We start from the raw sequence: 18,515 nt of genomic DNA, 5'->3' as shown, positions 1-18,515 counted from the left end.
GGTGCAGGAAGGAACATTCCATCCATGACATCACTTCTCAAAGTCTGGAGAAAGTGGCAGAGTGGTCTTGCTGCAAACTCTCATCCCATGCCTCACATTTCCAGACAAAATGCTCCTCATCTGAGCTCAAAATGACAAGCACATCGAATATGCTTATTGTACAAGAGACCATTCAGCCCAGCGAGTCTCTGCTAGCACAGGGCAATCACACTCCCCACTAAGCTTCCCTAGAACTTCGCCCATTGCCTACCCCAGATTCTACCCCCACCCACAAACTGGGGTGGCAATTCACTGTGCCAGTTCACCTCCCAAACCATAGGTCTTTGGGGGACGTTGGAGGAAACTGGTGGGGAGGGAAGCCATGTGGCCAGAGGCAGAATGCCCAAACTCAACACAGACGGGGCATGAGGTGAGGATTGAACATTGGCCTCTCATGCTGGGAGGCTGCATCCCTACCCACTGTGGTGCCCTCTGAATGTCTCTCAAAGCCCAACAGCGCTTTCAACGATGAAACCTCACCAACCTCTAATTTTTAGTGGTCAGTGTGCGCAAATTTTTTTTAAACGTTGTGCATTTTTTTTTCCCTATGACAAAAGGATGTGCGCACTGAATGCTTGTGCAAATGTAAACTTGAAACTGTTTCAAGATCATTTTGGCACAGCCGAATAAAACTGTATTGGCACGTTTTAATACAAGTTTGATTGCATTCTACAAAGTAACGTTTTTAGTTAAGATTTTATTCTACATTATTTTAAGTCACTGACATTTTGTGCGCAGATTAAGTTCCTTTGTGTGCACAGTTTAGAGGGAACGGTGGCTCCCAGGCAGCATTTCACAGTGAGGCAGCCAGCCGCAGCTCTCTCCATCTGCGTCTGCCTCCTGCCACAGACAACAGGCCTTGCAATGAATGGGTTGGAGAGGGCCAGACCAGCAGGCTGCATTCACTGAGGGTGAGGGTGAAGACTGTGCTGCAAATCACTCCCCTGAAAGCCATACAGCACTTTTATTTCAGTTTAAATTGTCTTGAGAGTGGTGGGGTTGTGGGACTTGAGCAGATTTGTTCAACATTCCTCGTCAGATCGGTCATGCGCGATGTGTAACTGGCCTGCTGCATTGATTGATTCTCACCCAGAAAAGACTGAACAGAAAATCTGACACCTCAAATCTAATATGGCCCTGACATGTGGCATTCAACAGCAATCTGGTGAAGTCATTCATATCCAGAGAATGGAGTGGTGGGGGGGGGGGGGGGGGGGGGGTGGTGGTGGTCCTCAGGGAGTCCTGGAGAGAAACAGGGGGTGGTGGTGGTCCTCAGGGAGTCCTGGAGAGAAACAGGGGGTGGTGGTGGTAAACAGTCCCATGGAGTGACAGAGGAGGGGAAAAAGTCCTGGGGAATGACGTAACAATAGGAGTGTGGGGGTGGGGTGATGGGATGGTGCTGGTGAGAAGGAGGGACGCTCCCCCTGCAGACAGTCAAAACTGTCCACTACCCCACTGACAGTTTAAGGACACCTCAGCAATGGCAAGAACAAACACTCACTCCTGCTGGAGTTATGCCACGTGAAAGCATTGTGCTAAGGCTCAGCACTAACTCTGCCTGCCCCTGAACTAAGAGCAGATGATTGGTTCTGGAGAATCAGCAGAGAGAGGCGCCCAGTCACCTGAGGAATGCAAGGAATTTACTCTGCTATTATGCATCAGCCAGGATGTGATGAACCAGCCCACCCCCCTCAGCTTTTCTCTGTTCCTTGAACAATGCAATTCAACCAAATAGAACATCACAACTCAGTACAGGCCCTTCAGCCCACAATGTTGTGCTGACCTATATAAAGAGTACTCGCAACAATCTAATCCTCCTACTCCTCCTCTCACACCTATAACCCTCTACTTTTCTTAATCCATGTGCCTGCCCAAGCCATTTTAATGCAGTAAAAACACAAAAATCTGCAGACACTGTGTTGAAGTTATTGGCTCGTCATGTGCATGGTTTCATTACTCCAAAGGAAATGGGCCAATGACAATTTTTCACAAGCAAAATATTTCAGTAACAATTGAGTTCTAGAGCAGTGGTTCTCAACCTTCCCCTCCCACTCGCATGCCACCTTAAGCAATCCCTTACTAATCACAGAGCACCGATAGCATAGGGATTACTTAGAGTGGTATGTGAGTGGAAAGAAAAAGGTTGAGAACCACTGGTTTAGAGAGACATGGGCCAAATGCAGACAGGTGGGATGAATGTAAGTGGGACATTCTGGTCAACACGGGCAAGTTGGGCTGAAGGGTCTGTTTCTGTACGGTACAACTCTGACTCTATAAGCCAATGGATTGGCTTTCCTCTCACACTCCTGTGGCGACGAGAGGCAAGTTTTCAATCCACAGGTCAGAACTAGATTCCTTCAACTGTTGGAGAATGAGGGGAGATTTGATAGAGGTATACAAATTGTGAGGTGTATGGATAATGTAAATGCAAGCCTTTCCACTAAGGTTGGGTCAGACAAGAACTAAAGGACATGGGTTAAAGGTGAAAGTAAATGTTTTAAAGGAACATTGGGGGAAACTTCTTTACAGAGTGGTGAGAGTGTGAAATGAGCTGGCTGGGCAGGATATGGGTTAAATTTTGACATTTAAGATAAGTTTCATGGATGGGAGAGGTAATGGAGGGCTACGGTCCGGCCGGAGGGCTACGGTCCGGCCGGAGGGCTATGGTCCGGCCGGAGGGCTACGGTCCGGCCGGAGGGCTACGGTCCGGCCGGAGGGCTACGGTCCGGCCGGAGGGCTACGGTCCGGCCGGAGGGCTACGGTCCGGCCGGAGGGCTATGGGACTCAGCAGAAAAATAAGTCTGCATGGACTAGATGAGCCAAAGTGCCAGTGTCCCCAAGGACAAGACAGGTGGGAAAATGAAGAGCAAGAGGTGTATGGTAGACCAGCACCTGGGCTCCAAAGTTCTGAGAGAATCCAAACTACTCCCTCACCAAGGTCATCTTCCGATGACCTCAAATCAAACTGAAAAGTCGACAGAAAAGATCTGATGTATTCTGTTTGCCTTTTGCAGAGAGTTTGCGGTAGAATGGCTTTCCATAACTCCTGTGAATGAACACGAGTTGGCCTGATCTGCTCCTTCACACAAACTATTAGTTAGTCAACCTCAACTGTTGCGTGCAACCTTCATAACCAAATTACATGCTCCTTACTGGGCCAAAGTTTACAACCAGTAGCAAAGGTTAGACGTACAAAGACAATGAGGGGAAGGGAGACAGTCTTACTTTGAGTGATCAGCTTGCTGAGAACGCTTTGTCTGTCTTCGGAGACCTCACATTCCTTAGTGGTCAACAGTTTGTTGGCAGAGCCCAGTTTCTCTACAGTGGAAGCACAAGGAATGAACTGCATTGAGTATGGAAGGGCGATCAGCAAATTCCCTGCACACTACATTGGTCTCCTTTAATTGAGATACCTCCTGTTTGCTAGATTTTTGTCAGATTAATGCTCAAATTATTTTCTTTGAACCTGCATTCTTTCTGATAAATTATCATTGTTGTCAAAGATTCCTTCCCCATTGACAATGATGGTGAGAGTTTATTGTCATGTACATTATTAGCACAACATACAGACAACCCTTACTTGCTGCAGGCACACCTCTTCACAAACAAGTACAAATTAAATTAACGCAAGGGAAATCAACTCCTTGTGGAGTCATTTCTTGATGACATTAATGTATGTTAAGTGTGAATAATTCTTACCACTATTTAAATAATTTGATTGCCATTTGTTCCAATCTTTATCCTAGTGGATGGTTTTGTTTGATAACAGAAAACATCTGCAGGTTAGGGTTTTATTCCTTGGAGTGCAGGAAGATGAAGGGTGATCGCATGGAAGTTTACAACATCACAAAGAGGAATAGATCCTGTGAATGCAGAGAGTCTTTTGCCCAGAGTGGGGGGTGGGGGGAAATCAGTAATCAGAGGATATTGGTCAAGATGAGGGGGAGGCATTTAACAGTAATCTGAGGAGTAACTGTACTTTTACACAGAGGGTGGTGGGGGTGTGTGGGAATGAGTTGCCGGAGGCAGTGGTTGGGGCAGGTACTATTGCAACGTTTAAGATTGAACAGTCACATGGATAGGATAAATTTAGAGGGCTATGGGCCAAACACAGGGCAGGTGGGACATTTTGGTCAGCATGGGCAAATTGGACCAAAGGGCCTGTTTCCACCCGGAATGGCTCCATGAGCCTGTAATTATGGGTCGCAACCGCTGTCTGATCAGGATACGCAACCTTACCTCTGAGGTCACGGTTGAAGTCATGAAGCCGTCGAATCTCTCCCTCCATCTTGTTCCTCATGGTCTTCTCCAGTGCCTCACGTTTGGACGAGGCCTTCATTAGGTTGTCATAGGCTTCAGAAATCCTCTGGATCTCACGCTCCAACTGCGGAAAAAGCACAGGCAGGCTGATGAGCCATGGAACTGGACAAGAACCCCCATCCCCCCCCCCCCAAATTAAACATAGAACAGTTCAGTAGAGGCCCTTCAGCCCACATGTTGTGCTGACCTACTGTACATATTCTACCAAAACAATGTACTAAACCCTTCCTTCCTCGTAACCCTCTGTTTTTCTTTCATCTATGTGCCTGTCTAAGAGGCTCATGAATGCCCCAATGTTTCAGCCTCCAACAGCATCCCTCACAATGCATTCCAGGCCCCCACAACTCTCTGTGTAAAAAAAAAACACCCCTGATGTCTCCCTTAAACTTTCCTTCCTTCACTTTATACAGATGTCCTTTAGTATTTGCTAATCCTGCTCTGGGAAAAAGATGCTGGCTGTTCACCTTATCTATGCCTCTCAGAATCTTGTAGACCTCTATTAAGGCACCTTTCATCCTTCTACGTTCCAAAGAGAAAAATCCCTGTTCTGCTAAACTTGCCATATAAGATTTATTTTCCAATCCAGAGATAAATCTCCTCTCAATAGCGTCAACATCCTTTCTATAATGAGGTGACCAGAATAGAACACAATAGTTTAAGTGTGGTCTCACCAGAAATTTGCAGAGTTGCAGCAAGACCTCTTGACCCCAATTAATGATGCCCATAAACTAGGGGATATAGTTGCCTCTCGCAGTTTGTGAGGTAGGGGCTGCTTTATTGGCTGAGGTGTCACCACTGCAACTAGCAAACATCCCCATTTCAGATCTGGTGACAAGAAGGTTGCACAAGGTGGGCCCTTCAACTCTACCTCAGCGACATACTGCAGAGACATCCCTGGATTAGAGAGACCTGCACCACTGTGACCAGCTTCCACGCTACGAGGCAAGACTCTGACCATCGGCACCTTTTCCCTCTGATGCCATTTCACCAAAGCTCCTCAAATCAGGTGCCTTGCTGTCACTTCCCACCTCACCGTGGTAATTTACCTGTGGTCCACAACTGGACCTGGGCCATGGTGAGCTTTGGAGTGGAGTGATCCGGCAAAGTAGTGAACAGACGACTGGGTGTTGCACGTCTGGAACCACCACATTTCTGTACCTTGTCTTTTGGTTTAGATGGAGAGACTAGCAGGGATTGAAGATCAACCACTGAGCTGGTGGGGAGTTCAGGAGATGATTGGCCCACTCCACACTTCTGTCTAAACACAATTAACAATGGGACAAAGAACCACAACCTTCTCATCACCCTCTCCACTGAAGAGCTCACTTTCACAACACCAAGTGGATGGCTGTTATTGGGTGCATATCCAAAGAATCAAACTCCTAATGAGAGCAGTTGGTTAAAAGTTATCAGGTCCTTGCAGGAGCACCCATTCCTGGTTCACGCCACACAAGCCTCTGTCCTGTGAAAAGGCTAAATGAATCTATATCTTTCATTGGTTTATTAACTAGCATAGACCAATTCTCCATTGATGTCCTGATGTGTTGTTAAATGGATGATATCCAGGAAATCCAGGAGCTGCTGGCAAAGAAGCGAGCTGCCCACCAGGCTCACCTTACAAAGCCGTCCTGTCCAGAGAAAAAAACAAGCCTTCCGTCGCGCATGCAGCCATCTTCAGCGCAAACTCCGGGAGATCCAAAATGAGTGGTGGACTAGCCTCGCCAAACGAACACAGCTCAGCGCGGACATTGGCGACTTCAGGGGTTTCTACGAGGCTCTAAAGGCTGTGTACGGCCCCTCACCCCAAGTCCAAAGCCCGCTGCGCAGCTCAGACGGCAAAGTCCTCCTCAGCGACAAGATCTCCATCCTCAACCGATGGTCAGAACACTTCCAATCTCTTTTCAGTACCAACCGCTCAGTCCAAGATTCCGCCCTGCTCCAGCTCCCTCAACAGCCCCTAAGGCTAGAGCTGGATGAGGTTCCCACCCTGGATGAGACATATAAGGCAATCGAACAACTGAAAAGTGGCAAAGCAGCAGGTATGGATGGAATCCCCCCAGAAGTCTGGAAGGCTGGCGGCAAAACTCTGCATGCCAAACTGCATGAGTTTTTCAAGCTTTGTTGGGACCAAGGTAAACTGCCTCAGGATCTTCGTGATGCCACCATCATCACCCTGTACAAAAACAAAGGCGAGAAATCAGACTGCTCAAACTACAGGGGAATCACGTTGCTCTCCATTGCAGGCAAAATCTTCGCTAGGATTCTACTAAATAGAATAATACCTAGTGTCGCCGAGAATATTCTCCCAGAATCACAGTGCGGCTTTCGCGCAAACAGAGGAACCACTGACATGGTCTTTGCCCTCAGACAGCTCCAAGAAAAGTGCAGAGAACAAAACAAAGGACTCTACATCACCTTTGTTGACCTCACCAAAGCCTTCGACACCGTGAGCAGGAAAGGGCTTTGGCAAATACTAGAGCGCATCGGATGTCCCCCAAAGTTCCTCAACATGATTATCCAACTGCACGAAAACCAACAAGGTCGGGTCAGATACAGCAATGAGCTCTCTGAACCCTTCTCCATTAACAATGGCGTGAAGCAAGGCTGTGTTCTCGCACCAACCCTCTTTTCAATCTTCTTCAGCATGATGCTGAACCAAGCCATGAAAGACCCCAACAATGAAGACGCTGTTTACATCCGGTACCGCACGGATGGCAGTCTCTTCAATCTGAGGCGCCTGCAAGCTCACACCAAGACACAAGAGAAACTTGTCCGTGAACTACTCTTTGCAGATGATGCCGCTTTAGTTGCCCATTCAGAGCCAGCTCTTCAGCGCTTGACGTCCTGCTTTGCGGAAACTGCCAAAATGTTTGGCCTGGAAGTCAGCCTGAAGAAAACTGAGGTCCTCCATCAGCCAGCTCCCCACCATGACTACCAGCCCCCCCACATCTCCATCGGGCACACAAAACTCAAAACGGTCAACCAGTTTACCTATCTCGGCTGCACCATTTCATCAGATGCAAGGATCGACAATGAGATAGACAACAGACTCGCCAAGGCAAGTAGCGCCTTTGGAAGACTACACAAAAGAGTCTGGAAAAACAACCAACTGAAAAACCTCACAAAGATAAGCGTATACAGAGCCGTTGTCATACCCACACTCCTGTTCGGCTCCGAATCATGGGTCCTCTACCGGCACCACCTACGGCTCCTAGAACGCTTCCACCAGCGTTGTCTCCGCTCCATCCTCAACATCCATTGGAGCGCTCACACCCCTAACGTCGAGGTACTCGAGATGGCAGAGGTCGACAGCATCGAGTCCACGCTGCTGAAGATCCAGCTGCGCTGGATGGGTCACGTCTCCAGAATGGAGGACCATCGCCTTCCCAAGATCGTATTATATGGCGAGCTCTCCACTGGCCACCGTGACAGAGGTGCACCAAAGAAAAGGTACAAGGACTGCCTAAAGAAATCTCTTGGTGCCTGCCACATTGACCACCGCCAGTGGGCTGATAACGCCTCAAACCGTGCATCTTGGCGCCTCACAGTTTGGCGGGCAGCAGCCTCCTTTGAAGAAGACCGCAGAGCCCACCTCACTGACAAAAGGCAAAGGAGGAAAAACCCAACACCCAACCCCAACCAACCAATTTTCCCTTGCAACCGCTGCAATCGTGTCTGCCTGTCCCGCATCGGACTGGTCAGCCACAAACGAGCCTGCAGCTGACGTGGACTTTTTACCCCCTCCATAAATCTTCGTCCGCGAAGCCAAGCCAAAGGAGAAGAAGAATCCGTGTTAGAAAACACACCCGATGTTTGCCACTTTTCATCCCATTTAAATGTCAATATTTGCAATCAAAATTAAGCTGGTCGTTTTCAAATTAAATAACATTTGTGGAATTCACTCAGATTGGAGAAATAGGCAATCATTTCACAGCCAATTTTGCAAAACATAAAAGACGCAACATCGCAGCACACTACAGGCCCTTCAGCCCATAAACAGATCTTCTCTGTTATTGTCACCCCAGGAAAAATGGTGCTGGCTGTCAACCTTATCTAAACTCTTCAATCTTGTACTATATAGCTCGATGTGATCTCCCATCCTTCGTCAATCCAAAGAGAGAAAAAAATCCTTGTTCAGTAATCCACGTTTCACAAGACACATTCTTCAATCCAGGCACTATCCTAGCAATTCTCAGCACCCTTGCCAAAGCAGCAATATCCCTCTTGTAATGAGGCGACCAGATCTGAATGCAATACTGTGTGGTCTAAGCAGAGTTTTGTAGAGCCACAACATTACCTCACTGCTCTTGAACTCAATCCCATGACTATTGATGGACACACCTTCTTAACCACCCTATGAACTTCCACAGCAACCTTGAGGAATCTATGGACCCAAGATGTCCTCATTCCTCCACAGTTAAGAATCAGGGCGGCATGGTTGACGTAGTACTTAGCATAGAGCTTTTACAGCGCCAGCAATCGGGACCGGGGTTTCAATCCTGCGCTGTCTCTAAGGGCCCTGTACGTTCTCCCTGTGTGGTTTTTGCCTGGGACCTCCGGTTTCCTCCCACCATTTAAAATGTACTGGGGGGTGTAGGTTAATTGGGCAGCACAGACTCATGGGGCGAAATGGCCTGTTACCGTGCTGTATGTTAAAATTTAAAATTCTGCTATTAAGCACATACTCTGCCTTCAGGTTTGACCATTCAAAGTGCATCACTTCACACTTTTGAATACCTCTGTTCCGCACATATATTTGTCTATATCCCAGTGTATCCAACTGCACGAAAACCAACAAGGTCGGGTCAGATACAGCAATGAGCTCTCTGAACCCTTCTCCATTAACAATGGCGTGAAGCAAGGCTGTGTTCTCGCACCAACCCTCTTTTCAATCTTCTTCAGCATGATGCTGAACCAAGCCATGAAAGACCCCAACAATGAAGACGCTGTTTACATCCGGTACCACACGGATGGCAGTCTCTTCAATCTGAGGCGCCTGCAAGCTCACACCAAGACACAAGAGAAACTTGTCCGTGAACTACTCTTTGCAGATGATGCCGCTTTAGTTGCCCATTCAGAGCCAGCTCTTCAGCGCTTGACGTCCTGCTTTGCGGAAACTGCCAAAATGTTTGGCCTGGAAGTCAGCCTGAAGAAAACTGAGGTCCTCCATCAGCCAGCTCCCCACCATGACTACCAGCCCCCCCACATCTCCATCGGGCACACAAAACTCAAAACGGTCAACCAGTTTACCTATCTCGGCTGCACCATTTCATCAGATGCAAGGATCGACAATGAGATAGACAACAGACTCGCCAAGGCAAATAGCGCCTTTGGAAGACTACACAAAAGAGTCTGGAAAAACAACCAACTGAAAAACCTCACAAAGATAAGCGTATACAGAGCCGTTGTCATACCCACACTCCTGTTCGGCTCCGAATCATGGGTCCTCTACCGGCACCACCTACGGCTCCTAGAACGCTTCCACCAGCGTTGTCTCCGCTCCATCCTCAACATCCATTGGAGCGCTCACACCCCTAACGTCGAGGTACTCGAGATGGCAGAGGTCGACAGCATCGAGTCCACGCTGCTGAAGATCCAGCTGCGCTGGATGGGTCACGTCTCCAGAATGGAGGACCATCGCCTTCCCAAGATCGTATTATATGGCGAGCTCTCCACTGGCCACCGTGACAGAGGTGCACCAAAGAAAAGGTACAAGGACTGCCTAAAGAAATCTCTTGGTGCCTGCCACATTGACCACCGCCAGTGGGCTGATAACGCCTCAAACCGTGCATCTTGGCGCCTCACAGTTTGGCGGGCAGCAGCCTCCTTTGAAGAAGACCGCAGAGCCCACCTCACTGACAAAAGGCAAAGGAGGAAAAACCCAACACCCAACCCCAACCAACCAATTTTCCCTTGCAACCGCTGCAATCGTGTCTGCCTGTCCCGCATCGGACTGGTCAGCCACAAACGAGCCTGCAGCTGACGTGGACTTTTTACCCCCTCCATAAATCTTCGTCCGCGAAGCCAAGCCAAAAGAAGAGTGTACTTAGTGTAGTAGGTGGTCGTAGGTTACAGCACCTCCGGCATTTGTATCATCTGCAAACTTATTGACCATCCCTCCACTTTTCAACCAAGTCATCTATAAAAATTGCAAAGAGCAGAGATCCAAAGACAGATCCCTGTGGAACACCGTTGGTCACAGATCTCCATGCAGAATGGACTGCATTTGCTACCATCCACTGCTTTCTGCAGGCAAGCCAAATCCAAATCCAAGCAGCCAAGGTTCTTTTCCCCCATTACTGTTATTGATAAAGACCACATCTGTAGCTCCTCTATTTCCCACACTTCCGCCCTCACTCCACCTACCCCAAGGCAGAATAAGGACAGATCCCCTCTGCCCCTCACCTTCTACCCCACTAACCTCCCCATCTGATGCATCCACCAACTTCACCATGATCCCACCACCAGGCTCATCTTCCTCTCTCCACCCTTATCCACCTTTTGGAGAGATCATCTCTCTGAGACTCCCTGGTTCACTCTTCCCCACCCCCCCCATCCCCCTAAGGCACTTCCCGCTTTAACTGCAGAAAGTGTAAAACTTGTTCCTACATCTCCTCCCTCACTCCACCCAGGGGCACAAACAGACCTTCCAGTTGAGGCACAGCTATCTGCACATCATCTAACTTGATCAGCTCCATTCGGGTACCTGGTGTGGCTTCCTCTACATCGGCGAGACCAAACCGAACACCTACACTCTGTGTGCAAGTGTAAACTTCTATTTCAATTCCCCCAACCATTCCCACAGTGACATGTCTGCCTCTGCCTTGTCCATTACGAGGGTGAGGCTTAATACAAACTTGAGGAACAATACATCATCTTCTTCCTGGACAGCCTTAAACCTAACGGCATGGATACTGATTCTATTCATTTAACGGAACCCCCACCCCCATCTGGTACCACTGTTTCCCTCTTTATCTACTCCTAACTAAATTCTCCGTCGAGAACCATAGAACACCTCAGCATACAAACAAGCTCTTTGGCGTATCTAATCTATGCCAATCTATTTTTCTGCCCAATTCCATCATTCTGCCCCTGTACCACAGCCCTCCAAACCCCTCCCATCCATGTACCAATACTATCTTCTCTCAAATGTAAAAAAAATTGAACCCCAATCTCTAACTTCCCTCTCTCCCTCATGGTTTTTTCCTCTACCTCCCACACCTTCTCTCCAATCAATTCTGGGTCCCTCCCCCAGTTTATTTATGTAACATTGCCCCCTTCCCTTTATTCTCGAGAAAGGGTCCCCACCTAAAACGTTGACTGAGCACCTCTTTCCACAGATGCTGCCTGATCCCTCCAGTAATCCCGCAGTGATTATTGTTAAACCATCAGAGCAAACAACCAATGGTGATCCAAAGGATATAGTTCACCAGAGGGCATGACCCAGAACAACGCTCATGAAACAGGTCTTGTACTCAAGTGAACTTCAGTACTGATAACACGTCAAAAGGTAGGAAGTCAGAACTGAAGGTTACCAGACGGATTCTGCTGCAGCTGTCAGCAGGGGCAGGGGTGGGGGGTGGTGGTGAAGAGAGGTCCCTTACATTGCTTCAACATCAAGCAACACGAGCTATGTCCAAACATACCAATACCATTGGCACTGCTGTCAAGAGAAACTTACCACTGTTATGATCAAGGTTAGCAAACTCAGCAGGTTAGGAGTCAGACCTGGGATGTTGGTGAGTGAATGATCCAGAGGCTCTCTCTTGGGGTGTGACCCTGTGAGCAATCCCCATAATCTGCACAATTTCAAAGTTTCGATTATTTTCATTACCACGACTAAAGTCAGACCTCCAAAGATTAAATAAACAAAGGAACTCTAGATGTTGGGACCTTTTTCTGAGAATAAAGTAGGACGGTGTGATAACTGGCATAAGGGGAGAGGAAATTGGTGAGGTCATGGACAAAGGTTGGCATGGTTAGTGTAGTCATTAGCACAATGCTGTTACAGCCCCAGCAACCATTGTCTGGGGTTCAAATCCCGCACTGTCTGTAAGGTGTCTGCATGAGTTTTCCCCGGGGGCTCTGGTTTCCTCCCACCCTTCAGAATGTTGGGTGTAATTGGGTAGCACAGGGCTATGGGCTGAAAGGGCCTGTTACTGTGCCGAAGGCTAAATTATAAAAATAAAAATTGTAAGAGAGGGGTGCATAGAAAGAAGAAGAACACTTGGGGATGGGAAAAGGGAACAAGGAAAGATGGCAACAGTGGAACCAGATTGGGGAGGGGAGTGAGAAATTGGAACAGATAAAGAAGGAGTGATGGCAGGAGTGGAACCAGATCAGGGAGGGAGAGTGGGGAACGAGAACAGGCAAAGGAGAAATGGTAACAGTGGAAATGAATTTGGCAGGGGGAGAGGGGAATGGGAACGTAAAGAGAATGGAAACAATGGAACCGGATTGGGGAGGGGGTTTCCCAAAATGGAAATTTCCATGTCCAGGTTGTTGAGTAGATTAGTGCTGTCAACATGAGAGTGAATTTTTGCTCACAGTACTTGATCAACACAGGATAGTGAAATAGCTGAACAAATTTCACCCGAGTTGTATGCATTAATTGTCTGTCTGAGGTTGACATTCAGCAAAGATCTTTCAGTTTTGATGAACGTTGCTGGTCACTGATATTTTTGAGCCACATGATCCTTTCTCTTCAGTTTTGATTGAATACTGATCTTCAGGCGAATTCATGTGTAAAAGCACATGGCTGGTTTGGAGCTGGAAAGGATCCTCCCTGCTGATCACACACATTCCATCCTGATTCCTTTGCAAACTCTGGGACAAGGTGCTGCTAACTCTACTCTCTCTTTTGTAGAATGAACCTGGATGAGAGGGTTAACGCACGCGGTGTGTTTGATGGCTCTGGGTCTGTGCTGGCTGGAAGGATTCTTTTCGAATGATGAAGGGGGATCTCATTGAAACCTACTGAATACTGAAAGGGCTGGATAGACTGGACGCGGAGAAAATGTTTCCAGTAGAGGGAGTCTCAGACCAGGGGGTACAGCCACAAACAAAAGGACGTCCCTTTAGAACAAAGAGGAGAAGCTTCTTCAGTCATAGGTGGTGAATCTATGGAGTACGTTGCCACAGGCAGTGGTTGAGGCCAAGTAACAGATAGATTTAAAGCAGAGGGTGATTTCTTTTTAAATTTAAATTTTAAATTTAGACATACAGCGCAGTAACAGGCCATTTCGGCCCATGAGTTTGTACTGCCCAATTTACACCCCGCTAATCTATACCCCCAGTAGGTTTTGAATGGTGGGAGGAAACCAGAGCCCCTGGAGAAAACCCACACAGACACAGGGTGAACATACATAACCCTTATAGACAGCACGGGATTCGAACCCCTGTCCTGATCACTGGCGCTGTAAAAGCTTTGTGCTAACCGCTACGCCAACTGTGCCACCCATGCCAGTAGTGCCATCTTGTGGTCTTCAAATTCGCGACATCCCTGAAACCAGGTTATAGAGCATAGAACATTGCAGCACAGGCCCTTCAGCCCACGATGCAATGTTGACCCATGTAAAATTACTCCACAACAATCTAATCCGTCCCTACCTCACACCCACAATCATCTATTTTTCTTACATCCACGTTGCGTTATTTCTCTTACTCAGTAAATTAAAAGATTTTTCTGCTCTCAACAGGTAAAAATTGCTTTTTGTTAAGCAGTTTTCAGTAGACAGGGAAAGAGCTACAGATTGCAGTATTGATCTTCAGAGTGAAGGAGGTGTTGGAGAGAACCAATCTTCTGGAAGTTCAAAGAGCATTCCAATCATCAATGAAAATTGACTAACATGTTAGATATAATCAAATTAAATATTTACCAGGTAACATTACCCCAGTTTCTGCAGTGAAATAAACTCACAAGCCATAAAGCCAAGCAGTGGTTCAAAGTGTGAAAAAAAATCACGCCAAGTGTGACTAGAAAGTGTGACTATTATGGTCAGGTATTTGTGGTGATATTTTGTTGCAGGTTTCAACACACTGAACTGGCCAAGCCAAAACTTCCAGGCGTTATCAGGAGGGTTCATGTATATTTCTGGCAATTATCTCTCGTCAAAATGGAAAAAATCATGTTATCTTCTCTCTGATTGAAAGATAACCTCAGCTTCACAGCTTGGCGGCACACATAAATCTGCTCTCGAGACAGTCCTGGCAACGGGGCAGGCAGGAGTGTGGGGGACTTGGCACAAGTTCGCTGACGACACAAAAGACCAGCACAACACTGGAGCGGAATTAGGTCATTCGGCCCATCAAGTCTGCCCCGCCATTCCATCGTGATTGATTTACTACCCCATTCTCCAGTCTTCTCCCCGTAACCCTTGGTTTCCTTCCCAACCAAGAACCCATCCACCTCTATCCTAAATGGACCCAATTACTTGGCCTTCGGCAGCAATAAATTCCAGAGATTCACCTCCCTCTGGGTGAAAGAATTCCTCTGCATCTCTGTTCCAAAGGGACATTTTTTTGTATTCTGAGGCCCCTAGATTCCTCCAATGGAGGAAATAACCTTTCCATATCCAACCCTTCAGTATTCGATAAGTTTCAATGAGATCTCCCGCCCTTCAACTTGTTAACTCCAGTGAGTATAGCCCAGAGCCATCAAACATTCTTTATATAACTCTTTCATTCTCGGTATCATTCTTCAGAACCTCCTCTGGACACCACCCAATGCCATTTGACAAGGAGCCTAAAAGATGCCACGGTTAGTGTAGTGATTAGCACAAAGTGATCACAGCACCAACGACATCAGTTCAAATCAACTGCAGTCTCTAAGGAGCTTGTACGTCCTTGCCATGACCTGCTTGGGTTTTCTCTGGATGTTCCAATTTCCTTCCAGCCTCCAAAAAGGTCTGGGGTTGGATAGGTTAATTGGGTGTAGTTGAGGAGAATGGGATTCATAGGCAGGAATGGCTGCCTTCTGTGCTGTAGGATTTTTTTTTAATTAAAAATGGTTGCACTCTGTTGAGCGTGCACAGTTATCCCAAAGGCCATCCCACCGTGAGAGAATTCACAGTCACCTGCCTCTCCTCAGAAATGGAGTGGATAGACACTTTCAACCTCAGCCTGAAAGGCCTGCCCAAGGAGCATTTACAATCCAGAGCTTTCTGCAGCGGGGTACACTGCCGGAAGAGGAGTTGACAACTGCTGCTCTGCCCATTGTTCAGCGAGCTGAGTTCCTTCCACGGGTCATAATCCAAAGCAGAAAGCACAGTGAATGAAAGAGAGAGCCACACAACTTCTCAGTGGGTTCGGGGAAATTCCAAATTGCTTAGTGAGATAATTCCACACACCATTGCTACACTGACCTGTCTATCCATGGCATTCCATCTTGGCGCACTCCAACCAGATGGCATCAAAATCAACCTCCAATTTCCATTGACCTCCTCCCCTAAGTCTTTCTCTTTCCCTATCCCTCTGCCTCATTTCGTCCAGCTACCCACCCCTTTCCCTCTCTTATCAGAAAGCTACCCTTGACTCTTCCCCATTTCTTTCTCTTCTACCCTCCCACTCTTATCTGCCTACGACCTGTTAGCCTCTGCTCCTCCTCCTGCCCTCTTCTCCCTGCTCTCCTCTTCCCCTCCTCCCCCATCTTTTTATCCAAGGGCCTGTGTGATTTTCTTAATCCCGAAGAAGGACTCAGGACTGAAACATTGACCATCTTTGACTTCCCATAGATGATCTGTGACCTGCTGAGTTTCTCCAGCACTTTTGTGCATTAAACTCCTCAGTGAAGTATCCACATTCCCATTTGGAAATGCAAGTACTGGGGAAAATTGTGAAGTGCTGAACCAGACCGTCTACTGTTTGGACTGATTCAAGGCCAACAGTGCTGAGATCACCGCTTCCTTCCACCTTTCCTCAATGGGCAAGTTCTCCTTTACATCAGCTTAAAGAAGTCTTTGAAAAGCCAACCTGGGACAAACCGGTGAAAGTACTCTTGGCCCAAAGAGCGCTCCCCAATTTTTGGATTTCCCCAAGTTTTGAAATGAACTGTTTATTGTCAAGTAACAGCAAAACACTTCCTTCTGCATGCTATCCCACCAGCTGGCAGAAAGTCACCACCATTATGGATCCACAAGAAAAGTCCACATTGGAAATAGTAGCAAGATTAATCATGGCAGTTGACTGCATTTAATGTAACATTAGCATGACATGCAAGTCAAATAAAATATTAAAATCAAAATTAACAGCTGGTTCCCGATGGGAATTGGGCACATCCTTCCCTTCTATCCCATCATCCTCCTGGCTCTGGTCTGCTCGCTCTCCCAGTCACCCCGTAATCCAGAATGCTCCAATATCATCAGCGATACAATAGTGACCTCTGTCAGGTGTTGTGCCTGGTGCCTATGCATGCCTGGGTGTGTGCGTGCCTGCCCGCGCGAGTGCCCCAGTGCAGGCCAATCAAAAGAGATGCCTCATGCTCAGTTCCCTGGTGAAGAGAGAGATTGTAGGAGTAAGCAAACAGATTTTAAAGATGACCTCAGATCAAACATCGAGGCAGCCAATGCCAACATCACCTGAGGAGGTTACGGCAGTCTCAAGTACAAGGTATGTTCATAGCCCCATGTACTATCCCACCAAGACCACCCATAAATTAAGGGGACAACACTCGATTTTCTGGGCCATCTCGAACCGGAAGGCATTAACATCGAACTCCAGTTTCTGCTAGCCTACTCTCTGTTCTCCTCCCTTTGTCTTCTTTTCTCTAGCTCTCCACCCCCTTCCCTCTCCATTCACAAAGCCACCCCCCTCCTCCCATTTGCTGGTGTGCCCTCCCTCCCTTCCTTATCCTCCTATTACATCCTGCCTGTGGTATGGCTCCTCCCCTGACCTCCCCCCCCCCAACCCCACCCCCACCATTTTGTTCAGGCACCTGCCGACACATTTTCATACTTTGATGAAGGGCTAAAGACTGAAATGTCGGTGATGTATCTTTATCTTCACTATATAAAGAGCACTGTTTGACCTGCTGAGATTCTGCAGCTTTGTGTTTTTACTTCAACCAAGGTGAGTGCAGACTTTCGTGTTTTATAAACGTTAATATATCTGATGAAGGACCCAGGGATCTACAGTTGGTTACCTTTTACTTCCTATGGATGTTGGACATCTTGCTGATTTTCTCCAGCACATTCTTGTATTGCCCTCAACCCCAGCATCTGCAGACTTTGGTGTTTAACTTGACCAATGTGTATTTATGTCCATTACGATAAAAGAGCCTTCAGCCATTTCTTACCTTCTGAATTTTGACCGATTTTTCAGTGTGCCCATCCAGCTCTCTCCTGAGGTTTTCATTTTCCTTCAGTAGCATCTCGACCATCTGCTGGGCTCGGTGTATCAGTGCCACGTGGTCTACCGGCAGGAGCTGGTTGCTGTCACCTGGAGCCCCAGTGATCACCACTGCCTCCACCTGTGGAGAGGATAGGAGGCCGTATCTCCGGGGCTGGCCAGGATACAATACTTCAGCTTGAGTCACCCTGAGAAAAACAGCGGCACAAACATTACACATCACCACCTTGTTAGATGTGGGCTTTTGGCTTTAAAGCACCACCAATTCGTCCACAGATAAAGGTTTCATTAGAAAAGGAGACTCTAACCAAATTAAAACTCTAAATTGCATTCATTAAATACCTCTGGTTGTGAATCACACAATAGGGATCCAAAGTGGAGATACCAAATTGTACGCTGATCAAAACCCATCGAAAGCTAAAACCTCCCAGCAATGTGACAAACATTTCCATCCAGTTAAATCAAGATTACCCTAAGATCATTACCATCAGTGAATTTGCAAAGTTTGTGAATTAGTTTGCAAAACTTTAAGCAATGCATGAACAAGAAGGTCATGTACCATCTATTTTTCAGATGCAAACATAGTTCTGAAGTACAGGACGTTCTTTTGAGATACTCAATCAAACACGAGAATTGTGCTGTCTCAGTCTTTAAAATCTTCTCTCCCATAAGTGATATAAAATCTCAATATCCGGAGGGTTTTAACATCACAAAGCTGGGGGGCTTTGTTCAAAAATTAACATTCCCTTTTACAATGGCTATCCTGTCAAAGATCATAGCCCTTCTGAAATCTCATCTCTTATTTCCTACTG

At 47.2% G+C, this 18,515-nt stretch overlaps 1 protein-coding gene across 1 annotated transcript in view; it reads right to left on the bottom strand.

Moving 5' to 3' along the window:
* amotl2a (angiomotin like 2a) overlaps positions 1-18,515 on the bottom strand; it is a 44,339-nt gene that overhangs the window by 11,736 nt on the left and 14,088 nt on the right. Inside the window, exons 3-5 of the mRNA XM_069896501.1 lie at positions 17,651-17,891; positions 4,279-4,423; positions 3,265-3,357 (exon numbers count right to left, since the gene is read on the bottom strand). Coding sequence (XP_069752602.1) covers positions 3,265-3,357; positions 4,279-4,423; positions 17,651-17,891 — 479 coding nt within the window. The remainder of the gene's footprint in view (positions 1-3,264; positions 3,358-4,278; positions 4,424-17,650; positions 17,892-18,515) is intronic.

Source organism: Narcine bancroftii, chromosome 9 (genome assembly GCF_036971445.1).
Source record: "Narcine bancroftii isolate sNarBan1 chromosome 9, sNarBan1.hap1, whole genome shotgun sequence".
Classification (NCBI taxonomy): Eukaryota; Metazoa; Chordata; class Chondrichthyes; order Torpediniformes; family Narcinidae; genus Narcine; species Narcine bancroftii.
This window is presented reverse-complemented; position numbering and strand designations above follow the sequence as displayed.